The 27742-nt window shown below is 34.3% G+C and overlaps 1 protein-coding gene across 2 annotated transcripts; it reads left to right on the forward strand.

The window, feature by feature from the left end:
• The first annotated feature begins 746 nt into the window (after positions 1-746).
• Positions 747-19709, forward strand: LOC120336722 (coiled-coil domain-containing protein 85C-like). 2 transcript variants are annotated; one of them, XM_078119079.1, is made up of 7 exons: positions 747-1590; positions 2326-2405; positions 2879-3085; positions 11916-12011; positions 12497-12616; positions 14064-14091; positions 16624-19709. In XM_078119079.1, the coding sequence occupies exons 1-6, from the start codon at positions 831-833 to the stop codon at positions 14082-14084; spliced, it is 1284 nt and encodes a 427-aa protein (XP_077975205.1). In that variant the 5' UTR covers positions 747-830; the 3' UTR covers positions 14085-14091; positions 16624-19709. The 2 variants fall into 2 exon arrangements, with proteins under 2 accessions (XP_077975205.1, XP_039260413.2); XM_039404479.2 differs by lacking the exon at positions 14064-14091.
• The last annotated feature ends 8033 nt before the right edge of the window (positions 19710-27742 follow it).

Genomic DNA, 27742 nt, shown 5'->3' on the forward strand with positions numbered 1-27742 from the left:
CTTGTGTAGCGTTTTGAAGGTTAACTTGTGGGTATCGTTTCAATTCAACCTATATCTATACGCATTTTATTCGTGATCTCATCTGACTTTCAAATTTTCTGCTACTCTAGGAACCACCCTCTAGTTTGGCGATAGAGAGCTGCTGAGAAGTCAAGTCTAAGTTTTTGTTGTATTGCTGAAAGCAAACGGTTCCCAATTTTACTCAAGGCTGTCTGTCGGTCGGCTATTTCTGTAGGAATTATTAGTGTATTAGGTTGCGACGGTTTAGAATTCATTCCAGCATAGTATGATAACAGAATAAGGTCAAGTTTATTTCGACTCCATAATCAGCATAACTGGTCATAAAATGATTGATAAAAACAAATAAACGAAAACTAATTGTGAAATAAGGGGAGCAAACAAAACCATTAGCATGAAAGTACCGTACCGGTACCGTATCCATTCCATTGGTTCTCGTGCTTGTCCGAAGGCGGAAAGGTACCGTACCGGTACCGGTAGGTATACAGGTATTGATAGAGTTGTGGCCACTGACATGCTTCAGTAGCTAAGTAGTGTGAGCTAGCATTATACTGTTATACTGTTATGTGACCTCACAGGCAATATCAAAAGTGCAAGATGCCAAAATGTAAGTAACGTTAGTCTACTACTGTCAACTGTACTACTTGATACCAGTCTTCAACAGATTCTGAGAATTGCAAATAAATGCTAAAAATACTAAATTTTCAACGCATATCTTTCCTAGATCATATTTCAGTATTCCTAATGTTTTAAGGTATAAAATGTTCTGCCATAAGCTACATTAATAATAAACATTAGGTAATAATCCAAATATGAATTTCGGTATGGATGGAAATGTCATTTCACCGTCATCTTGTTCTTCTTCGTCATCATCAACTGCGTCTTCTTCTCCTGTTATGATACGAGGAGATGGATTACCACCATATGGATCTAACGCTATGAGCGCTTCTGCGCGATTACCTACCGATGACGAATTGAGATTTGAGGGTGTAGAAATCCTAATACAAAGGTTACGAGCCTGTGAATCTGAACATAAAAAACTTCTATCAGATCGTGGTCGGGTTATGAAAGATGTAAATCGGCGATTACAGGTTCATCTTTTAGAAGTTCGTAGTTTAAGAGACATTAATCAAAAACTTCAGCAAGAAAAAGAAAGATTAACTACAGAAAAAGATGAACTAGGTGGAATGTGTTGCTTCCTTGATGATGATCGAGACAAAGCAAAGAAAATGGCCAGAGAATGGCAAGTTTTCGGACGTTACGCCACTGGAGTTTTACAAAAAGAACTTTCTCAATGTCACGGTAAAATCAGGGATTTAGAACAAAAACAACAAACATTATTATCTGAGAATCGAAATCTCAAAGAATTATGTTTGCTTCTCGATCAAGAACAAGCGGGAAGCAGGACTTCTATTGATAGTCAGAGTAGTTTTCACGGACCTGTGCCTGGATTACTTGGTGTCGCTGGCACAAGGGATTCTGGCGATGGAAGTAGTAATGGTTCAACTGCAAGTAATTCAAGTCCCGATCACAGGTTACCGACAAATATTCTTCAGAGAGAGACTAATTTAGGTAAACTATTTATGATATAAGTGATTAATTATCATATTCAAAAACATTTAAATTTTACGAGTATAGTGATATCAAAACGAATTTATCATACTTGTTTCACGTCAAAATCAAAACTAACTTGTCTTAAATGGAATTTACAAAATATTCTGAAGCCAAGGTCTGCAAAGATATTGTTTCAATTAAGGATGTCCAAATTTAAACACATTTTTGAATCAATTCGAAAAAAATTTATATCAAATTCTCAATTTTAGGAATAATTGTCAATAGTTTCACAGCATCGCCTTTAGTTAATTTTTGAAACCTGAAAAAGCCATTGTCACTTTGTCTGCAACTTTCCTGCATTACCAAAACAAACTCAATAAATATACATCAACCTTCCATGTGTTATTTGGTGATCCTGACCCAAATCAGAATATTCATTATTCAGAATAGATTGGTTTTGGCATTCATCTGTTTCGAATCATTCTTTTATTTTAGTCCAGCAACCTTGAGTCAACTTGTTAATCACCTATTTTGAAGTGAAATTTAAAGTAAAAAACAGTAACAGTCTATATGAGACAACCTCATGTATGAGTTGAAACTTGTTACGTTTTTTGATTCTTTAATTTTTGGGAAATTTTGTCAAATAGAATAATGAATAGTAAATATCTTAGCAGTATGTTCTTATTGATATGCACAATTCTGGTTGGTACTTACTTTTATGTTACTCATTTGTTCTATATTATCTCACTACAGAGGGCAAAGAAAGTTATGTTCGTTATTTGGAAAACAAGGTACGACATTTAGAAGATGAAGTTAAAGGAAGATTAAAAAAGGTGAGTGGACAACATACTGTTTTATTCACAATTTTTTAATTTTATTTTCTATTTTGTCACATTGCCATCATCTGTGTACTTTAAATTTCATTGAGATTTCATTGCAGTAACATTTTAGGTATTAACTATAATATTAGTATGGATTGTTTAACTCATTCTAAAGATACTTTGTCATATGTAGAGTTCAAGTAGAATTTATTGTATGGCATATATAGAGACAAATACTGTATATTGCTGTCACAAGCATTGTAGAGCATTATTCATATAAACCTTATGTGCGAGATATTTAGATGCATTTTATGTGGATAACACCAAGATTTGAATGTTCTAAAATAAGAAATTTTGATTTCAATGCTACTTGAATATGAAAGTAAATAACCAATAATTCAAACATTAATTAGGCCAGTGAAACAGTTAAGTCATGACATAGAGTGCATGAAATATTCTGGTAATATTTGAATTAATACTATCAGGCACCACCCACTGTATCTAACCATCCTCACGGAATCTTCAACAATATGTCTCCTGGTAAAGTACCGTTAGAAAGAAGAATGAATCCTCAATCTGCCTCACCTATAATACATTCGCATTCATCTTCAAACATATCACCTGCTCATTCTGCATTATCTCATTTATCAAATTCTTCATCATCTCTCAGCGGAGGCGGGAGTACATTAATGGTAAATTAACTTGCATTTTTTAATTAATACTCTCGCTGTTCTAAATTTTTCATAACTGATATCTTGCTTGTAATTATGAATTGAAAACTTTGAAAAATAATGTAGGTAATTGTTGTATCAGTGTAAATTACTTATATTCATATTGATTTTTTCATACTACCTGTCAGACTCTATTTAGTATGAGAAAGGCGAATTCTAGTTCTCGGAAGTAGTTTGGTATATCTTCTGTGTCCAAAATTATTTTTTTTTCTATATGCTTCTCCCCCCCCCAAGATAAATCTGTAAACCCTATCCTTTTACCGTTTTTCTTGTGCTCATTTAGAGTTATTAACTTTCCACTCTGATTTGTGCTTTTGTAAAACTAAATTTTTAAATAATTTTTACCATATTTAGACAATTCCCTCTTGATTTATTATAATAACTATTTTTCTCACATTTGGAGTATAGTTAGAGGTGGTAATTTGGCTTCTCACTCATGACATGGGCCAGAATTTTGTCCTAAATTCCAAGATTCGTAGGAAATTTAGTGTCTATTTAGTTGCATACTTAGCGAGTTCAGTTGCATGGTTTTTGTTAGGTTTTGGCGTTATCAAATGACAGTATCTGATTTGGAATAGTTTATGAATTACTCGCCACAGTTCCTATTAAATTGCGTACAATTCTGACACAGGCCTTGTATAATGTTCCCTGTATCTGTTATCAGTGTATGTTTGACATATTCTGAGAATATTACATTGACGGCTTCTGTGGTTTGTTATTTCACTTGTTTTATTGCGATATCAAATGTTGGTTTTGCTATTTGAGACTTGACTAAATGTTTGTTCAATAACAATAGCTAAGCTAAATCTATGTGTAACTTGTAGTTATATATTTTTAGCACTTGAGTGTTAGATTGCAGGTAAATTTCTATTGAGCCTGAAGGGAACTCAATTTCCTAGATTTTCTCATGTTTTTACAAGATATCCATTTTGTACTGATAAGACCGGATATTGAGTTTTTTATCCTGTTCTGCTCCACTTGAGAAAGACTTAAATCGCATTGTATGGTAACTATAGTACCGTATATATCCAAATCTTATTCTATACAGCAGCCTTCGCTATACAATGGCTTTACTTATTTTTCTTACACGTAAGCAATCATGATCAAGAAAATAAGACTTTGATGATTTGCAATACACAAATAAATCTTTAAATATCATTGACCACACATCATGCACCAGATTTATTGAGACTCATTAAGAGTTATTGCTGCTTTACCTCAAAAGGACCAAACTTGAACTAAGCTGTTTTGAGGAAATGAGAAAAACCAATACCGGTATTTTTAATTTTCAAATCCCGACTTTTTATCAAAATACTTTGGTGAATATCGCCTCCAACTTTGATATAAGTAAACCAGCTTATAAAGCATCTATTTTTTTATATATTTCAATTTAACTTTTTCAAAATTCAACACTTGCTTTTTTGTCTTGATGAAACCCTTGTGTTATAGTCATTAATTCTAAAACTAAGTTTTTCTTTTAGTTTTCCAAAGGTATAACAATATTTTTGTATTTTGTATTTTGTCTCAACATTATGATTTACGGTATTTCATAAAGTATTCATGAATTCACTCATATCTTGCTAAGCCTTTCAAATAAAGCCTTATTGCTTGACAATCTTTCATCTAATAAGTTTAGAGATTTTCAGTCAATATTTACTTGGTTGTTATTCATATATTGACATTCCAGAAAATAAGAGCAGGCATTTCTAATGTTTACTCTGTTGTCTAATGCCCACTTCACAGTTTAAAAATATTTAATTGTTTTTTATTTATATCTTATACCATTTGGAATATATTGGTATGGAATTTTGTTTGATAATGACCAAAAACGTTTTTATCTTTCCAGCAGCTTCAAGCGAAGTCTCCATTTTAATACATCTCCTTTATTTATCTGTCTTAAATACTTGTGGTTTTTATATTTCTCTTTAATAAATACTGGTATTTTCTTTTCTCTCAAGTATTTTGCATACTGCGTATTGACATTGAATTGTGCTGGCCTCAATGTGGTAATCCCCTTCTATGTTATTGTAATGGCCATTATGGAATTATTAAACTTTGATGGTAAATTGAAAATTGATGTCATCATCAGTGTGGTTATGTAGTTATTTTTAGAAAATATAGGTTTTGAAGCTATCAGGCTTTTCTAAATTTAGGAATAATCGGTAAGAAGAAATTGGTGTCAACTGTATGATAGTTGCAACTAGATATTTAAGTTAAGTCCTAAATATTGGCGATTAACTTTTAATGAATAATTATAACATTTTAAATATATTTTTGATTTGTTGTAGGAGGACATTATATTGAATTAAGGTACTTATGCATAAGAATTATTATAAGATATGTCAGTGCAATGTTGAAAATTGGTATTTATTTTTTTGCTAGTTTGAAACAAATAGAGATTTGCTCAATTCAGGTTGAGTGCTGATAAAACTGTGCATGTTGGTGTTTTTCATCACAAAGGTTCTAAGTAGAACCAAATGACACTACGTTCTGTGTCATGTAATTCTATTCGCCGAGCCTTTTGTTAGTTGTGTAGGGTAATTTGACTCAATGGTCGGGATTAAACCTCATTTGCGACCAATTTGTAAAGATTGAAATTTGACCAGAGTTCGACACGCTCCTCGCTTTTATTTTGCTTTAGTTTATTTCGTCTCACACAACCATTTGCGAGACCATGTAAAAGTATCCTGTAAACAAGCATGGCTCGTACTATCAACCTATCTATTTCGTAGGATCATGCAAGATATATCGTTATTGGTATTCATGTGTATATTCCTACCTAGACAAATGTTCACTGAAATACTGTTTACGTCAGCACTGATAATGAACTTAAATTAAAGTTTGGAATTTTGCAGACGGTTTGTCAATGTCAACTCCCTTCTATGAAATAGGAGTTCCTATAACATTGTGGGTTATTTGCCGTTTCAAACGTTATATTGCATTCTTTCCATAGTTTCAGAAATATGGCCTTGTATTGCGTTGTCTTGTATTTTCCAATGCCTTTTATGTTATGATTGAACACCACGTTTTCCAACGGGGAAATGTTGTCCTTCCTTGTCAAGAATTTTGTATTAGTAATTTTCTTTAGTTTTTTTGTTATTATAATGATATTTATTCATGCACACACACACACACATTATGAACCGTTTAAACAGTAAAACAGTGGGAGAGCGACTCGCTTACATATTTGACAGTACCTGATCCTATATTCGCACACTTGGGAGCTGAATATTGCAACCCCGAATTTTTGATGTAATTTCAATATTGTAATTTAACTATCAGTTGAGGTTACGTAAGGCTAACTACCTTTCCTTGCTGTATGCCTTTGTGGAAGTGGATCCCTATGTGTGTAACGCAAGGTAATGTGGTAAGAATAAAAATGACTAAACTATTTGGACGAAACGTTACAGAAATACATTTGTGTTACTGTGCAGCAAGACTCTTGAAGCGAATACAATATAATTGAGTGTCACTTGGGGCATAATTCTGCTAATAATATTATTCTTCACCCAATTTTGCGTATCCTTGCCGCTTGGGGCGGGTGGTCTTCCTGTCTAGCATATTTCTCACAGCCGATTGTTAAAAAAATAGTTACCCGATCCTAACAATTTCCTTAACGGAAGTTATCCATCGTCAATTGTGTTTAAAAGTTTTCCGATTATCTAATATAAACATAAAGTCAAACTGCTCGGTTGAACCTACATTAGTTTTTTTTAATTATAGGCTATAGCCATGGTTTTCGTTAGTGCTTCTGAAATAAACGTAATATTCCATTGTAAAAATTTGGAAATTTTGAAACACATTTTTGAATATTCATGTAGGCTAGTAGGCTTTAAACGACAGAGCGCGCCTCACAAGGGAGGAGTAGGCAATTTTGAACGGGCGTGAAGCTAATTAGAATGAAAATATTTGTCAGATTTGATATTGCCCGCCTTATTTACATTCCATCCACGTATTTTAAACGTGTTTTTCGAATAAAGCCTACTTTCGCCTTAATATATATTGTTGGTAGCTTATTGTTAGCTAGTTATATTTGATGTGGGCGCGAGACTTGACAAATTCTAAAAAAGTACGCGACGCGGCTTTAAAAGTTTGAGAACACTGCGCTAGGAAATTATGTTCCTCTAAAAGCAGTCGAGTAATTTGCCAAAAGCATGAACCAGTTAAAATTCGCCCAAATTTTCCAAAGTCAAATAAACTACAACGGAAACAAGGTGTCTCGTTTCAACAATTTCAAATAAAAATCGTCACGCCACAAATTTCCGATAAAAGCATCCACTCCGTCTTCACTCAAATGCTTTTATTGGCTAAAGATCAAAACGCTTCGCGAGTTGCAGTGATTTTAGCGCCCATTGAAACAATCTCGTCTCCCATGCGTGGGATGGTAAGACTATAAGTGTGTTTTCACGCGCACTCGACCAGAAAAGGTTTCTTGAAAGCAAAGGGGCTTGTTTCACTTAGCGTTCGCGAATACACTTGTGGTAACGCGAGAGACTTCCTTTGAAGTGTTACGTGTTCCGCAAAATCAACCAATAGGATTACTTGTTGCTAATGTTCAATAATTTTTAAATACGAATTACGTAACAAAACAATTAAATGTTTATTTCGCCTTGTTCAGCATGATCAAAGTTTCTTCTATATTATTTTATAACGAGTTTTTGAAACTAGCCTATTTTCTGAAGTGGTTCACATGGACGGCTTATTTTGTAATTTTGTATTTTGTAAACAAGTCAGCGTCTACAATCTCGTCAGATTTTTAATTCAATTTTCTGTACATAATGTTGTAAGCCTTCGGCATATACTGACATATTATGAGCAACAGCGAAATTAATTAATCGGCGGACGGCAAGTGTCTGTTTATCCGGACCAGGAACAACATACCAGGTGCTTTTCGGTCCCATTTTGACAATTCCCGGCCATGTATCCTGCCAATTGAAGGTAATATTGAATATCAAAACAATATGTCCGACGGAATATATTTCATTTATAATAATCTGGACTTTGTAGTCTCAAAACCTTTTTTTCTGCATTTTAAATTGCATTCTGTGAATCGTTAAATGAAAGAAATCTATATTACGGACAAAATATATTAATTCCAATCAACGTATTTACAGTAAATTGCGTTTTAAATTTGCACAAATGAATGACACAAAAATCAATCATGATTGTCTAAATTCAGAGTTTCCCAGATTGGGTCCTGCCCCCTGGAGTCCACGAGCAAAGTACTTCATACGATGGCATTCACGCTATCACATTCGTAACATTATGCAATATTCACCTTGGCTACGTTAAATAGTAAATTATTTTTTATTTTTTGACTGTAATGCTTGTATCCATTTCGTTTGTAGTTTGAGAACCATTGGTATAACTTCTAAACAACGCTCATTTCGTGATTCAAGAATTTTTATTTGGTGTGATTCGTATTATTATATGTACTCCATTTCTGGTAAACAGTGATCATGTTACATTTCTGCTCTAGAAGATTTGGATGCTAGTATAGGTGGATATAATCTTATATGCCATAGCGATATTGTATTTCGCCGTTTTATAACCAAATTAGTTATGTCTCATTTTAAGGTTTTAGGAAAATCGCGTTTTTGTATTTTTGACATCTGTAATTAATGAGTTCTGTAAACCCTTATAGGATTGGGTAGGGATAAAAACATTCCTAACACCACATAATATAAGTTTGGCACCTCCAAGACTGTGTGCTCGAAATGATCTGATAACGTCACAACTCACAATAGTACATCAATTACATGACAAGGTACCACCTTAAAAAATCAGGTCCATAATAACAGAAGATCAATATCCATTTCTAAAAATGTGATAAACCGGTGATCCGCTTGGGTTTAACTGTGGCGAATAATCGGATATATCACCATCGGCAAAAATCAGGGACATTTCAAAGTGTATCACGGTCAATACGAATGAGGGATTTTGCGCAAAATGATAATATTCATCGTCCTCATTACTCTTCGAAGCGCTATTAATTAGAAGTACGGTAGTTCTATGAATACTGGACTTACGGGGATCATAGCGAAACAATCAATTCATATTAGAGCTGAATTTTCAAACGCTAACAGAGAGTACCTTACGCTTCAATTACCATGAACCCGTTTGCGTTACCTGCGCGAAGTCGATAAATTGATTGCTTCGTGTTATTACTGCAATTCCAGTTTTAAAGAGAAATTTCTGTCCGTTTTTGGGCACTCATCGATGGCCAGTGAAAAATGCTCACTAGTGATCTATGAGTAGTCTTTGAGCCATGCTTGATAAGTAAAATTAACAACCGGACTGAAAAACCGTTTTAATCTAAATCTGCATAATCGATGTCTGTGCCCGATCATACGCGGATCGGAAAAACTGCCCAAAAAGCCTGAAATATCACTGCAAATTGTAAAACGTCCTGTGCGGCAAAATGTTCCGATTTTAACAAAGTTAATGTTATTAATTCTCTATTTCTTGTCTCAGATTAAATTTCAAATTCTCCCTACTTTTATTACGGTGTATAACGTTTGGTTATGTATGGTTTTAATATTGAAAATTGAAATGATGGAAATACCATTACGCTCCCATCACAGCTTCCGAATATCCATATTTTTTATGTACTAGCTATATGACGACATGGTTAATATGCTGTATTCCATTTTCATTGCTAATAATGGAACCGGCAGACAGGGATGGCCATTACCGAATAATTCATTATTTGGAATACATTCGAAATTATTAGTTTCGAATATTTTATAGCTACATGACGACATGCCTAACATGTTGCATTCCATTTTCATTCCTAATAATGGAACCGGCAGACTGAACTTAACACAAAATTTTTTTGTTTGTATGTTATACTAATAATGGAAAGCTGACGTTATAACAGACATGTTTTCCACAAAACACAAGCGAGATCCCAGTGGGCTCGACCTTTTCAAATTTATATTGTCGATTTTTTGCGTTTCAAGTAGAAACCGTGACGAAATAGACTTGATTTTGTGTTTTGGAAGCAAATTATTGTCTTTTCTTTGCTTCACAACCTTGGTGACGCATTTTCTGATAACGAACCTGAGAAAATACAATTAATAGGAATGGGTTATATTCCTGAAATACCACGTGCCCTGACGTGGCGACACACCTATATTTTGGAAGCCATATCCACTTAGAACTAAGTGTACGATGTTTTTGCGTCGAGTCAGCATTGTTGTTTGTTATAAGGCTTTGAAGTTGCGATAACGGTTTAGGTGAGGATTTACCTATTTATCCCGGGGGGAGAGGAAAGCCTATATGACGATTTAATCATATCGCGAACCACGGTTACCAGTCAATGTCGGATGTGGTATTAGTTCGCCAGTTATGGACTTGATATACTTATTTAACAAAATCATTTCAACACTTTACACATGTTTTATGAGGTGAGGTGCATAAAGCGTAGGGGAACACTGGTTAATAGCATTTTTTTCTATGTAAAGTCGACCGAAACTGTATCGTGAAATTGGGATAACATTAAACCGAAAATGCTTACAAAATATCGACAGCCTAGGAAATTACGCCAGACTTACGACAACTTTGGATCGATGCCAGACTGTTATCCTTCCTTACTATCGGAATTCCCAATATTAAATCACCGTTACTAAAACGCCATTTGTCATGAAGCGTTTTCGGTCGTCTGTGCTGTATCAAGCATGATGCGGACTGCATTGACGACACGTCCAAAGCAATCAGAGCGACTTTCATTGATTCGGTATGGAATTCCACCTTTGGGAATGACCATTAATCGTCTTCTATCTATCGTTGGATAATTATTATTCCTATTATTTTTGTTGTTACTTTATATGGTTGATTTTTGTTTATATAACCGTAATAGTATTAGGTTTATAGGCTTGAACAAGGATAATGTTTCATTTGGTGACATATTGTGAGATATCACATTACTATGTTCTTTTTTATTATTACATCACAGTAGTGACACCACAATTAACCTCTGTGATATGGGAATTGATTGTTTTATAATTATTTGTTTATTTAACTGTTACTGTGAGATGGATTAATATTCATATGCACTGTAGAAATCCAGTAGTGTTTTTATAATCTGTATTCTCAAGTGGGGTTTATATCTAGTGTCGTAGCCAGGGGTGGGTGGGGTTTTGGGGTCAAGTGTCGTAATGGTGGCAATGGGAAATTACGATTCTGAACCCTTCTTCCTTTTTAAAATCCTGTCTGCGTCCCGGATCGATTACATTAATCTGTAGCTGACTATATTCAATGTTAGGTTTCTAGCCATTATGACGTGAACTACTGCTGCATTCAAAATAGGTCTTTGATATTTGATGACCTAATGATTACCAATTCTGAAATCTTTCATCGAATATCTGATAACGAATTAAACAATAATTCGAGAGATAATTCTTATAACACTAGATTATATTCATTTGACATAAGGGATTTCTAAATAATTTATTTTGCCCTAAGTTCCAAATTAATGACACTAGAAAAACATATTTAGAGAAAAAAAACTTTTTATTCTGTAAACTGTGTAATACTTACAACGAGACCATACTTCATGTCATATTTCATCAGGCAGAGCGAAGCTAATGTCAAAGCAGTTTTTTGCAATAATTACAATTTGCATTTTGAACATCTTTATGAAAGACTCTGACCCACACTGTAGCTTCAGTGCAAATAACTGCCTTCGTAGAGCCGTGTTTGGAGCGAATGAGTAGAATAAAAAAAAATGATCACAAACAAAATTTAAATATAAGGTAGACGGTGGCTAACGAATCAACTTTGTTTTCAGAGTGCTACTGCTGGTCGGCTATCTGGGAGTGAAACAACGTTGAATGGTGCTCAGTCATCTTCACAAAAATCAGATCCTCTTGTCTATGCTATGAAGGTAATATGAATACTAGTTGTGTTGTCTGCTTTTTATCTAAGATTGAGTATGATGAATTAGGTCTGGTAATTGTCTACTGATTTCTGTACATTGAACATTCATTGATACTTTTATCAGGGGTGGGCGAGTTATTGGACCAGGGGTCAACAATTTTGCCCCCCTAGACCAACCAGCGGCTACGTGAACCACCCTACGGCGGCGAGGAGTCCAGCAATCCTCTCGCACATAATTAACCTTGCATGGAATTCGAACCTGCAAACCTACTCAGGGTAATCAGAGGTGCGGTGGCAAATGTATTTCTAACGCCTAGCACAATGTACCGGTACCAAACGCCGAGTCTGGTAAGGTGGTGGGCATGGGATTTAAACTTGAGATTTTAACCTTCGATCAATGCTAACATAGTTGTCCAACGCTTTAACCACATCGCAGTCTTTATTCGTGTCACTTTTAAAAGTACTTTAAAAATATTTCAATCTTTGATTTAGGTGTTAGAACTTCACGATCAACTGGACAACAATATACCCAATTCCATGTATCCAAGCAAACCCGGAGAAGGAAATCATCTCGATGAACAACATAAAGAAATTGTCAGAGAGATGTGTAATGTGAGTATATTATCCGTGTTCAATATTTGCTTCTATTAACGTGACTGATCAATATTATGTGACATTATATTGTCTGTTTTTGACATCAAGTACCATCCTCCTATACTAATAGTGCCTCTTGAAGCTCCATATTTGGTTTTGGTTATTTAAAGTTATTAATCATATTGGTAGTGGTTTGGTATTATAGAGTTTTGTATGCAAAATATTTTTAATTTGAATATCAGTTTTATTTTTTTTTATATCCAAGTTACATTTTATTAGCATATGATGTATGTACTGTTGTTATTCAATAAACAAAATTCAGAGACTCGTTTCTGTATTTTGTTGCAATTACAGTTCTGCTTCGATTGGATTTTCTGTAAATGTAAATTTTTTATACAAAAGCACCTTATGTCAACAATCCTTTTTCATACCATTATTTTATGAAACAAATTTTTGTAGTCTATGAATTTGTTAATCTGTTTGGATGATTTTCTGATTCTTTTTGCCTATTTGAAAGATTGAAATATAGCTAACAAAGTTTTTACGTACATGTATTAAGTGAAACGATAGCCTAGTATTTAACATTCAAATGTGCTATCTTGATTACGACCATGAAATCAAACAATCAAAGGAAAATACCAAAAAAAATCTTTTGATTTTTCAGCCAAATTCACCACTTGCCAATATTAAACTACCATACTTGTTTTAATGCCCATCAATAGTAAACCATTTAAGATGTTTTTCGTTGTATTTTGTACGTCATCCCAATGAGCTTAATTAAAAAATTCGTTGTCCCTTGTGTCACTGTTTCAGTCTTGTCAAACTGATTTCATGGCATATTTTGATGTTGTTTCTCATCATTTTATGTTTGTCTTGATGCCCAAATTTATAAATAAAAGCAGGGTATTAATTATTTAAAATACTTTTATGACCTTTCTACTACAACATTACAGGAATCAAAGTTCAAATCATGACACTTATCTGTATTCATCATGTCAAAATTTTATATGTGTCTGAAATTAAATTTTTGTTTTTGGAATATTTTAACTCTTATTGCAATATAGCCAGAAGCAGCTATTTTCAGATCTTTGTTAGTTTTCTTAATGCCACCTCTCATTACTTTTATGGTACTCGTCTCCAATATAGTTTTTTTGTGATAAATAAACAGAAATTCTTTATACGGTATACACAAATTCTAACTTTTCTCGATTTTTCTCAGCAAATTGTGTACCTACTTCATTAGGAATTTCCCCAATTACATTTTTCTTGTATCTTGAATTCTTTTAAATTGAAATATCATGAATAAATAAATACACTTATGAATAAAATTAAAATGAATTTCACAAAGAATGGTAGCCATGATCGGATGACACCTTATGTTCAATTGAAGCGTACAAATTGTTTAATTATTTTATCCATGATTAAAATTTTATCTTTTTGTTTGCCCATGTCTATGTCACCACAGAAAGGAGATTCATTTGTATGATGTTGATGTAAGTACTTTTTGAGAAGCATGTCATCTTGTTTTTAGTCATGTCCTGTATGTGCAAAATGCATGAGGTCGCTGTGCGAACTGCTTCTATCTATGTTTGTGATTGCAATGAATGTGGGGAAATTCATTTGCAAAAACCATTAGTTTTTTTCCATTATTTTAGTTTTGCAATAGATGGAGTTTACCTAATTTTGAGGTTATTAAAATGCAAAACTTTGTTCAAAATTGATTCTGCTTAATTTTTTCAGTCAGATCCATGATGATCTTTGAATCCTATTCACACTATTGAGCAATCAAATTAATTAATGGATAGGCCATAACATACTGTTATATCGTATTTCAAATTTCTTGTTTTTATTTGTGAATATTTAATCATTTGTCAAAATTTGTCAAATTTGGGTCGATTCATCTCCCATATAATGAAATGATATTGAAAATCAAATAATCAGAGACAACCACAATTGTATAGCCTAAGCGATTTTATTTTATATTTTTGAATTTCATCTACTTTTTAGCTGTATATGTTCTATAGAAGAAGAATTTTTTTTATCAAGGACATGCTTCTGAAACAAATAACTGGTTACCAGTAACCATATGCGACATGGTAACTGGTTCTTCATAGTCGTTTTTTCTCACCTTTCCTCTCTCATGAGATAATGTCGCCAAAATCCTACTATTACATGATTTTGTATTAGATCAGGTTAACTCAACCTGAAAATTAGAATTCAAGAAATTTCAAAAGCATTTGTTGGCATTATAAGGAATACCTATATTATTAATTATCTTATTAATCTGACAGAAACCAGGGTTCCTTTCCTAATTTATCTGACAATTTGATATTTCATCTATGTCAATAATTAGTAATTTAATATTGATTGATCATTCGTGATTAAAGTTGTTTCATTTCGACACCCTAAACATGTTTCATGAAGAAGAGTGTCCAAAAGAATGAAACACTATTACAGGGTGATTTAAAAAAGATCTTATAGATACCGTTTTGTATCATTGCACCCAAATGTTTCAGAAATCTGTTAAATAAAGATTTTACATCAAATTTATTTTATGAAGCAATGTAAGATTGCATTATCTAACGGATAAATTTGCATACAGATATTGTATATTTTTCGTCAATAACTGTAATCTATTTATAGAGAATGTAGCAAAACTGTCAAATCCTATAGTTATCGTTGTAAAGAGTATTGAGCGAATGCGCATCTTATCATCGGAGCATGAAAACTAATAACTATTGAATATTGAGCAATGTATGTCTGTGTTGTCAAATCTCATCACAGCGCCTTGTCTGGACTGCTTTTCATTTGCTATGTTATTTGCATGGTAATGCATTCTACATGTAATTGTGTCCCTCGGTGATTATAATTATTTGCTTGGATGAACGCAATGTAATCTTAGCCCAATACTTTGTTTCTAGTTATATTTGGAAAATGTTTTTTTTTGCGTTGTTGACTGATTTAGCACATGGATTATTGAAGTTAAGGGGATATTCAAAATATGTAAATGTATAAGGTGTCTGTAAAGTCTTGCAAAGGGAATATGATGATAACATATATTATTTTGGTCCTCACAAATGTATTGGATAAAGTAAAAATACTTAAACAGTTGCTGATTAAAAAACAACAAACCTGGTCCATTATATTTTTGAGAACTGACCTCATAACAAAATTGAAATTTTAAAGGGGCTTGTGGACACCCTGATGCATAGATTGTGGTCGATATCAGCCAAGTATTTGTCACTCATGGATAATATTTTATTTGGGGGGGGGGGGGGGTATATTTTAATATCATATGTATGGAATCAAGTATACTTTGATATTTGGATAATAATTTGATCTATGGAAACAATAATTTTGTGATATAACTATCAATAATATCAAGTTCAGAATAATGTGTTTTATTTTCATTACTATCTTGGCCTTTTTCCAGCTTGTTGTAGGAATATGAATCAAAATTTGGGGTGCTCCTGTCTCCTGATAACCCTAACCTGGTAAACATACTATGTTCAGGTTGTGTGCCATCTTAGTGCACATATTTCAGGAGCACCAAATTTAGTTTTTACCATGTATTATATGAACCAGGGAGTTATTTTGAAAATAAATTCATGAAATTATTACAATTATTCCTGTGAAACACTAATTTTTGTTATATTCTATCACTGATTGATACAGGGTTCAGAAAAAAGCATGTGTTTATGTTCATTATTTTTTTACCATTATTCATCTAACAAAAAGATCAGTATTTTGTTTTTGCTTAATATTATTACCAACTACCAAGTCTTGTCAGGGATTTATTTTGAGATCGATGAAAAATAAAATTTTTAAATTTGTGATACAATCATTTTTATATATACAAAAATTTTGAAACAATATTCAATATACCAATATATAAATTTTCAATACTGTTATGCTGAATTTGCTGAACATTTTAATCATATTATAAATTAAATTCATGATGTTTAATCGTTAAATTTGCCACTATATATAAAATAAAACTATATCATCTTTTCTTTCCCTTTAAGGTGGTGTGGAGAAAACTAGGAGACAACAGAGGCAACAATGGAGGAAAACCACCACCTCAGAGTCGAGGGTTACAGCACAGGACAGCGAGTGTCAGTAACTTGTAGTTGGAGAAATGGTGATTGGGTAGACAATACTATCCTGGAAGTCGTCTAAAAATGGACGCCAGCTTCATGAATCTTGGTGACTCAGAAAAGATGTTATTGAAGATGATATTTTTCTTGCTGTTTCAAGTCTTAATATATGAGACAAATATCTCACTAACTAATCCCAAACCTGACATGGGCTGGTAACCGGACAAAAGACTGTTGTTCGCCATATGATCAAGCTGTGTAATCGACTTTCCTTCCCTCAGGAGAAATGTGAAAATGTTATCCTGTCAAGACACACATTTCTTTAAAAGCCTTTCAGATAGGAATTCTATTTACTGACCTAATTGGAAAATTGCTTCCAATGCACACCTACCGAGCTACTCAACTATTTTTACCGAAGGTCCGCGTACAAAACTTCAAAAATATTTGGGTCCAGACTTTCCAGAAATCATATTTCAGCATCTTGAAACACGCAATTCCTCGGCCGACTAATGATTATTAGCTAATCAAGATTGTTTGTTATGGCGTTATAGTTCTTTTCATATATATTTTTAAATCTATAGAAGTGATTTTATAAAGAAAATTTTAAAAGTGGGGCTAATGATTCAAAATGAAGAGTTATGCGCGGTCCGAATCGAATACCCCAAACGTCTGCCAGTTGGGTAGCCCTGCTATAGGATAAGAAATTATTTTATACAGAAACCACTAATAAAATTCAGAGCTGGATCCAGGGGCATTGCCAGAAATTTTCAAAGGGGAGGCTCTGAAATGTTGTTCATCCTTTATATACTACCTGTTAAATTTGTTTTCTAGGTTTTTATTAGAACCTCACATCCAATCAATAAAGATTTGTTATTGTCAAAACTTCTTCAGATTTAGAGTTTATGTTTTGAAAGTTTGTCAAACAACTGTGAAACGTTTTTTTTGCCAGGAAGACAAAAATAATTTCTCTTTCTTAGAAGGTCTTCTTTCTATTTTCCAATATTAATTGGTCACTTGGGTGATTATTGTTTGGGATCTATACTTATTACGTAAGATATAGCAGCAATGTATATACAAGATTTGCAGCTACATAAATGTGCTTATCTTCTGGGTTGGGAATGAAGATCATTTGGTGCTACTGAAGTATGCACACCAAGATGTCGCACAACCTGAACCCTAACCTTGTACACAACCTGGGTTCAGGTTGTGCACTATCTTGGTGCGCATACTTCAGGAGGTCTGATCATTTTATTAATAATCACCCAAATCTATAAAATCTTGGACAAGGCGAAAAGCTGCATTAGCTGGGTCTTTAACATGACAAAGCTAGCATCACATACATTGGCAGTTTTGATCATATTTGGAAGTTTTGTTTTGCTTTTCTTATATATTTAGGAGCACTTACATTATTTCCTATCCTGTCACAGAAGTCTTAGCCACATTGTGCTAAGTTTTTGGTTGAATATGAGGCGCTCCAGTAGTGTGTGTACCAATATGGAGGTGACTAATTTTGTTCGCCTACTTTTCATCAAGATGTGTAAAGGGACTGAAACCTATGGGCAGTGGAAATCGAAATAAAATAAGGGCCTAACTTGGTACACATACTACGGGAGTACCGAATGTGAAGTATTAGCGAACTTGTACGATATTTTTCTTTGGATAATTGTGAGAATGTTCCATGTTTATTTTTCTTTAATTTTCAAACCATTCCGTTTTGATATCTCAAGAGTTTTATACACATTTGTTTTTCTGTCTTCAAATCACATGTTTTTATTGCATTTATGTATATTCACATTCATCTTTAAGTAATAGATGTTTCTATACTAGGTATGGAAGATACCTCTTGAATTCCAACTTCGTATGACTTTTAATTTGGATTATTTTAATGCTTCCAATCTGCAGCAGAATCAAAACATCTGCCGATTTCTAATTCATAAAATTCAGGCATTTTTATTAATTTCGTTTTTTTTAATTTTCAAAAGCAAATTTGAAATTTTGTTAAAATGTAGTTTTTTGGAAATATCTGTTCTACCTCCACTCTATTCTGATGGAAATTGACACCTACACACCACAGTGTGTATTCAATTTATCCTAAATTCTGGATGTATCATTGATATTCTGAAATAGCAGACTAAAAAGTCTTTATGGTGCAGGCTATTAAAATGCCGCCTGGGACCTACATTCATTGATATTGCTAACTTTATCAACCCGACTTCGAGAATTATTTTGAAGCACATGTGAATCTGGAGAATTTTCTACAGTGTTTTATCAGTTATGAGTCGTCATCGATTTTGTTATTTTTTGTGTCAATTTTGTCAAAACTTTTTTTATCCCGCTATTAGCGATCACATTTCTTTCGCACAAACTAATATAACGAAATACTATTGGGAACAATAAAGATATCATCAATTATCTGACCAGAATCACCAGAAATGTAAAAAGTTATTTAACTGTTGCAGGACCACAATATAACTTTGGGTTCCCTGATAAACACAATATAACAAAAGTTGGTTTTTATTTTTGACTTCCTCAGTTTTCCCAAAGCAATTAAATAAAAGTCACCCGAGTTTGTTGTTTTCTGAACAACCATCAACTTGTTATTTTCCTCTTGTTAATATTACTATCTGTTTCAAAGTTTAAAGCCACACAAACACATCCTGTTCAGGCTTATAGCTTCAATTTTTGACTTTAATGGTCCTTGACTCTCCCCCAGACCCCTTTATGTCATACCTTGTCAAGTAGCTCTCGATCGCTCATTTTGGGCTTAATTGCGCCACTGATCCATTGAATACATGAGAGGCCGTGACCTCGTTCAAAATTAAACTGTATTTTAGTTAAGCTAGATAGATGGCTGATTTTTCAATTAAGATTTTGTTTGATGGTTCTTACGCTCTTTAGAAACAATACTTTCTATGTCGAATGACGTAAATGTTCATTTTCCTTGTGTGTTGAAGCTTCATTTCTATCTACAATGAGCATGATTTTAAAATAAAATGTCATATATACTTTTGCCAGAGAATTGTGTTTTAGTTGCAGCAATGTACAAGTCGCGGACTTCCTGAAGTATGCGCACCAAGATGGCGCACAACCTGAACTCAGGTTGTGTACCAGGTTAGGGTTCAGGTCATGCGACATCTTGGTGCACGTACTTCAGGAGTATCCAAGTCGCATTGGCGTAGAAGTTGAAGCGTTGGATTACATAGCTTGACATCGAATCGCATGCACACCCACCACCTTACCCAAGGTGTAATAAATAGGGTAGTCAGTGCCAACCCGGAATGCTGGTCTTCCCAAAAGTAGCATCTCCTCACATATTTAGATGTTAGCGGGCGCTTGTGCATGGTCTTTTTGGGCTCATTACTCTGCTCGGGTTTTGAAATGCGTGATAGATCATTATGTTCGATATACGTCGCACGTTTTCACGGTTGGCCGTTGTCCCAAGGCGAGTGCAACACCTTCCTTTCAACTGCAGCGTGCGTCGGTTTGGCCACATTCAAAGTTCTCAAGTTGTTAAGATCAACAGTTTGGTTTGCGCATGCTGCCAAGTGTTAGGAACTTGCTTTCCAGTGCACTGGTTCTGTGGCAGATGTATATGTACGACGGGATTGCTCGAATCTTCGATGTCGCAGGGTGGAAGGGGTAGTCGTTGTCCAAGGCAAAATTCGACCTTTTCTATAATGCAATTCATTCATGTAAATGGAGTGCGAGTCTTAAAAGCTTGCTTCGAATAAACTCACTGGAAAACGATTTGACCGTTTCTAACAACTGAGAATTCAATTTGCTCCTATTTCGTTTGAAACATGTTATGATTAACAAAGCGGAAGGTAAACCCCTCTTAAAGTCAAATCCGATTGCAAATTCCAACCAATCCCAACCATCTGTCATTTTCACTCGGACATTCACGGGTATCCGTGATAATCCAATATGTTACTCCAAGGCCACCGCCAAAAATTGATCTTTTTCATTTGACCACGCAGCCAATAAACCGCCCAACAGTGTGGCAAAATTGAACGCAAACCAAAGCATAATCCGGAATTTCAGAGATAAAATTGTGTAAAGGAATCATTTGCGATGTATTCAAAAGGGGTATTAGGGAGATATTCAAGTTGCCAAGTGTTATGAAGGAATTTTTGAAGCCGCAATCCTAAATGTAGAAGAATTTTTAGTTCAATTAGAATCCGCATTTCCCACACAAACTTGTTGCCCTATGACATATGCACATACTCACACTACTCAAGCGACTTCTTTTTATCCTTCAATAGTTGCGAAAGCAAAAAATACTGTTTTGAACAAAAGGTATTGGGAAATTGAAATATAATTCGAAGAAAACTCTCACCGAACTCACGGAAGTAACCACAATAAGTGTTTTGTGGAACAAAAATCGGACCTCCTGAAATATGCGCACCAAGATGGTGCACATCCTGAAGTCAGGTTGTGTACAAGGTCAGGGTTCAGGTTGTGCGACATCTTGGTGCGCATACTTCAGGAGTATCCAAAAATCACTGCTCTATGTCAAGATTGATGAAATTTAAGTACAGTTTCTAACATTGGCAGAGGTTAGTGGGTGGACATTTGTGAAGAGATCATAGAATGGTACGAGATTGTGAACATATCCTACAGAAATAGTGGACTTCTTGCCGTTGCAGAGTTGGGAGTCGGCTTTGTCTAACATCCAATTTGCTCATCTGAAATAACTAACCGGTTAACTAGTTCTGTGCCCGACCTCAACTGGGAACTAGTATGGCGGATGTGTATGAAACATCATATTCTGTCGATTCCCGTTCCTTATTATAAAATTGTTCTGTTTTTTTTTCTGTAAACGGCGTGTAAGTCGGTACTTCCAGTGCGTCCTTTCTCGGGTACTCCAGGAGTGTGTTAGGGTTAGGCCATAATTTTATTCCGATTTTGGTTCTATTACGAGTTCAGGAATTGCCTGTGTTAGCCAAGTCAATATACAACTGCCCATAGGGTTCAGTCCCTCTACAGAACTTGAGGCGAACAAAATTAGTTATCTCCATTTTAGTGCTCACACTCCTGGAGCGCCCATTCTTGTAGCCTTTATATGTTAGGTATTACATTTACATCCCAATGATCCCATTGTACCAAACTATGATACAAGAGACAATTGTTTCGAAAGAAAATCATTTTGCTTACGTCCTTAAGTTCTGTATATGTAATATGCGTGATACAAAACAACACTTTTGATCAGTCTCAAATGAGTAAAATACGGAGTTCTGAAACCTCCCACCAAAATTATAGACAAGGGCCAGAATGCCTGTTTGTAAATATTGAGAAAATCATATAGCTGAAATACAAATTACGTTGTCGTGCTTGGCGGCATATTAATGCGCACCGGCGACAGACGTAGATACTGTTTATAGATAGTATAACCATACATGATTAACTTATAGTGGACCAGACATACTTCTATTCATAGTCAATTTTATTTTTTCCATCCAGTAAAAAAATTACATACGAAATTGAAAAATAAATGAAATTTAACACACATTTTTAGTGAGGAAGGGAAGCCGGTTTTCGAGCAGCGACACCCAAATTCTAATTCCAGTAACCTTAAAATTGGATACATTAATAAATACGTTTGGGATTTTTTGCTGATATTGGAGTCGTGTTATATATTGGAATCTCCGGAGTTGATGTCAAAGTTTTTCTATATTAAATGTAATACTTTTGGGGGAAATAATTGTTGGTTCAGAATTGCGATCTTTTCATCTATGAGACCTATCAACAAGCAGTCGGTTCTTAAACACATCAGATATTTTTTCACGCGACTATTTATTGACGTAGAGCTTTGTTTTAACCACGGCTCACTTAAATAAGCGACCTAAAATAATTTAGCATTTAATTTTTTCACGCGGCTGCACATGATGATGAGCTTTTATCAGTAATCTTTAACCATCTTAAACAACCTAAAATGACGCATTATGAGCAAACTGTTTTTAAATATAAGCAAAAGCAAAGAAATTTTTATGAAGAGAAACTTTCAAAATTATACCAAATAGTGTGTCGTCTGTCGGCAATTTTTTCAGTTGATTATATTTTGAACGTTGTTCTTCGTTGTGTTCCGACAGGGCTGAGCTATAATGATTCCTAATTTTTATCGATAATTGCTTTTTGTTTTGACGCGAATTTCGCGGAGTTTATTGCACCTGTCGTGTTGACATGTTGAGCATGGCTTTTGTATCTCGACTTTGTTCTTGTTTAAATTATGGTAAGGGGTTGGTGGTGTGGTGTATTTTTCGCTTAATATGCTTTACTGATGTAGCGTATGGGTGGCGTTTGGTATTTTCAGGTAGAACGGTTGTTAGGGTATCGTGGGTCCATAGGGCCATTATCGTATTTATTGCTTAATTGTTCATAAGTTTTTACATTTCAGTATTATTAACTGCTTTCTTAATTCAGTTACTATTTTTATTCTAACAACGTCATCGTAGACGTTTCCTGACAGTTTCTTGTCGATTTAGGCCTCGGAGCGTTACCATATGTAAGTTTATTTTTTATTATTGACTTTCTGATTATGCATTTTCTTCCCGTCCTTATCTTGTGATTGTTTATTGATTATTTCGTTTTACTTACGGTCAACCGTTTTACAATAAACGTGTATGACAGGGGTGGTCATATTTTTTTAGTTTAAGAGCCACATGCAGCAAGTCATATATGTGAGAGCCGCATAATTTTTGAAATTATCAATGTTAGAATATCATTAACAGAAAATATTTAACAGATCAATAACAAAAAGAAACTATTGTGTGCTTGCAACTACTAGAAAGCCTATGTTGAATAAAGGTGCGGCCCGCGGCTTCATCCAATTACTTGAAAATAACCCTTCTGTAATGAAGGTTGCACACCCCTGGTTTAAGGGAAGTTTTGAAAACAACTCACAAATTAAAAAGACTAATTATAATTACTTACTCGACATATTCAACGGATAATCAGCTACATTTGGATTTGTTTCTGTCGCAACAATTGCAGTAGCTTGGGTCTTCAAACTAAATAAGTGAGTGCTTATACGTCAACTGATCATAATGGCGCATAATGTTGTATTCCTTCAGAACTGAAATATTTTGTTGGCCAGAAAGACAAATCGCTGAAGTTTGGTTCTTTTCAATAAAGAAATAAAAACGCTGCCATTCATCTGAAAATGTCTGTTTCCAGTGACTATTTTTCGTTTTGTGACATCTTTAAGTTTTCTTAATATACGGCTGATATCTAAAATACTGCGGTGTGTAATCCTAATACCCATACGTATACATAAGATATACCGGTATAATTCAATTGTTACGAAATAAACGTGCTTAAACTGTGATAATGATGTAAGAATAGACGGTATCTAAAACTCAAGAGGTACCACATGAAGTGTTAAACCAGTAGTATATATTTACGGTTAAACCTATATTTACGGTTCAACTATTTCACTCAAGTTCGGCGGGCCATTTTAAATCGTCTACACTGATCCCTCATCTACACTGATAAATATGCAGCAAGTCATATATGTGAGAGCCGCATAATTTTTGAAATTATCAATGTTAGAATATCATTAACAGAAAATATTTAACAGATCAATAACAAAAAGAAACTATTGTGTGCTTGCAACTACTAGAAAGCCTATGTTGAATAAAGGTGCGGCCCGCGGCTTCATCCAATTACTTGAAAATAACCCTTCTGTAATGAAGGTTGCACACCCCTGGTTTAAGGGAAGTTTTGAAAACAACTCACAAATTAAAAAGACTAATTATAATTACTTACTCGACATATTCAACGGATAATCAGCTACATTTGGATTTGTTTCTGTCGCAACAATTGCAGTAGCTTGGGTCTTCAAACTAAATAAGTGAGTGCTTATACTTTGTTTTCATTATTGTATTGAACTTTGTTTAGAGCAAGACGCTGCGCAACCGGTATTAATACAGAAAGGGCAGATACAAATACCTGGGTGGAACCGCAGGTCACACCTTTATTTAACACAAACTTTCTACAGAATATTTCTGATATTCAATTATGTTTTTCATGATTCAAGGATGCCTAATTGCGTAGGACTTAACTAAATTGCCATCACAGGTTAAAATCTCATATCAACCACATCACTTAAGTGTAATGAATTGTGTAGGCAATGCCGAACCATGAACAATCTAGACCAGACATGGACAAAATACGGCCCGCACGCCAAATCCGGCCCATTGGGTAAATCAATCCGGCCCGCCTGATGCTGCCGCAACTAAACTGAAACCAAATGTTGATGTTCAAGCTAGAAATAGGTCAAGGAATATGTTGAGATTGCGTTTAGTTTTGGCACGAGGGTTATAGTTTTCACCTTTGCTATATTGTTCATAAAATGTAACTTTTTACGTCACACTTACATGGCCCGCATGACTAGGTGGGCGAAATTTTTGGCCCTCTGTTTGAAAACCATGCCCACTTGCCCTGAAATAGACTTTCAAACTAGAGCACATCTTTATGAAGCAGTGGCAGCTTGTGCGAGCCTTGTTCGGAGTAACACTCAAAACGAGTATAAACATGTTATGTAAAAAATATTGTTTTGGCAGATAACCTGTCCACTTATTTTGTTTATTTTTCAGCTTCGAAAAGGACATAGAGAGAATGATTCAACCAAAACCTTGAATGAAATTGGATAATATCATGGAAATATACCTGTCCAGTTATTATGGTCGTTATCCTGATTGCAAGCTTCGTGGACATGTTCCTCAACCCTCTAGTTACTAGTTACTACCCTCGGAAGAAAGACATCGACTCGAAAGACGAATTAACTTATCCGCCATGAGCCGTGTTTATTATCGTATTATTGATACTAAGCTTGATGGCATTCCGTTATTTGCGGATCTTTTACGTTTCGGAATTTTCGACTCAAAATGGATCTGTGCAAATTCTAACAGGAGAAATAAAAGAGCCGAGCAGAACGATAATCTTAGTTATGGAATCTGCGACTTCGTTGATTTTAAACTATACGAACAAACTTTGATTTTCTATATTTATTATCCACTAGGTGACATATTTTTTGTGAACTGCCACCCCATACCCCGGGCCTCCTACCAAAAGCACTAAAACATGTTGGGTTGGATATATCGTGGAATATTGAAAAAACATAACGATATGTATATGCAGCGAGAAAATATTACTATTTTTTTTATGAAAGCTTTAGTACAGTTGTTTTCAACCTTTTTCTTTCGCGGCCCACATTTGTTGCATAACAATTCCGTAGCCCACTAACTTCCTTATGCAAGCGAAAAAACAAGACTCTTTTTGCAAAAATAAATAATTTCACTTTAATAATAAGAATGAAAAGCAGCAGCAATTGCTACTACAATAAAAATTTGAATTTAATGACACAAATGAAACTAAACTTTTCAATAATCATAGTAATTTTAATAGACTTGTGACCCACTTGAAAATGTCTCTATGGCCCAGCAGTGGGCCATGGCCCTCTCGTTGAGAACCGGTGCTCTAGTATGATAAGCAAATCTGATATGAATCTTTAAAAATCAAAGTTTTTCACAAAATTGATTTTTATTTGAGCAGCAGTTTCTGAGTTTACAACCTATGACAAAATTCTGTCAAAATTACACCGCTTCCCACAGATTCACCACCTCTGATTTATATACTGTGCTTCTGTGCCTTGAAATTTTTTTTTCCATCTTCTTGTTCATTTGTTTCGTATACACAATGTTTTGCCTTGTTTGAATTTGTTGTTTATTCTTCTGTGTCTGCTTTCTGTTGAAGCTTTTTCTTTCCCAGTTCACATTGAAATGTATTGTTTTTGTCTTGTTTTGATTGTTTTAAATGATTTTTTTTCTGTGATTGGCACAAGATGTTCATGCTAGATTTTACTGATCCAAAAGTCGTTCGAATCTGTTCCAAATCTTTCAAAACTTGATAATCTAGAATTCTTTGCAATCAAAAAATTGTACCTTGGCCTCTATTTAATTCTTTGGGTTTGATTACAAATGCTAAATTCAGCTTGATTACGCAAAATTTTACTCCAGGGCACAAATTTTTTTTAGGTATTTTTCAAGCACGAATTCGACTGAAGGATTTCGTTTTTTTAAGGAATATCATATTGCGAAATTATCCAGGGTTCATCTATAATTATCAGGTACTATTACTATGACTCCGAAATAAAAAACTTTCAATTATAAAAATAATTACAAATTCAAGTTTATAATTCAAAATATACTCATTAGAATTCATTAAAACAATCCAGAATCATTCAGAAAAACTATTAATTCAGTCAAAATTCTTAAATTTATTTCAGTCAAGATTTAATAAGCTTTTTATTATCAAGTTTTAAATTCATTCTTTCAATAAAAATTCGTCGTTTTGGAAGTATTCGTACCAAGATGACGCACCACCTGAACAACCCCAACCTGGTACATATACTATGTTCAGGTTGTGCGCCATCTTGATACGAATACTTCGGGAGCACTGAAAACGCTCACCCACACAAGTATCAATACACACAATTTTTTTGGTAAAACTTATGAAGAGCTTCCTCCAATATAGACAATTTCTCCTTCCAACCAGAATTATTTATTTTATTGTTACTTTCTATTGAAGCTCTTTTCTGTTTTGCATTGAAATGTAGTGTCTGTTTCATTTTTAAATATTTGTCGTTTGAATCAGTTTTGTCACAACCCCTAAACCTTAATTTGAAGGACTGGTTCTCATATTTTTTAAGCCACTCCCATTTTTAAAATTTGTCAAGAATTTGTATCTTGCCCAATCTAAAAAATAACTAGCTAATAATCTGCTACAAATAACAAATAAATACAGATAGGCAACATATAATTTTAATTAGCTTCAAGTCCCCTCAATAAATTGTCTCCGCCCTCCTTGTGGGGGCACGCGCCGTCGTTTGCGAACCACTGATCTAAATTGCAATTGGCAAAGCATATAATCAAACCAATTAGCGTCCTATACACTTAACCTTGCACTTCAATTAGAATTAAAACTATCGCTCCTTTGAATATCTTTATTTTTGAGTAAATACTTGTAGTTGTTAAAAAATCTGTGACCT

Source organism: Styela clava, chromosome 2 (assembly GCF_964204865.1).
Source record: "Styela clava chromosome 2, kaStyClav1.hap1.2, whole genome shotgun sequence".
Taxonomy (NCBI): domain Eukaryota; kingdom Metazoa; phylum Chordata; class Ascidiacea; order Stolidobranchia; family Styelidae; genus Styela; species Styela clava.

Excerpts from the sequence above, each read along its gene's own strand:
- LOC120336722 (XM_039404479.2), top strand. The coding sequence starts at position 831 with ATGAATTTCGGTATGGATGGAAATGTCATTTCACCGTCATCTTGTTCT. Across the intron at positions 3,086-11,915 it reads GAGGCGGGAGTACATTAATG|AGTGCTACTGCTGGTCGGCT; the intron begins GTAAATTAACTT and ends CTTTGTTTTCAG. Across the intron at positions 12,617-16,623 it reads TTGTCAGAGAGATGTGTAAT|GTGGTGTGGAGAAAACTAGG; the intron begins GTGAGTATATTA and ends TTTCCCTTTAAG.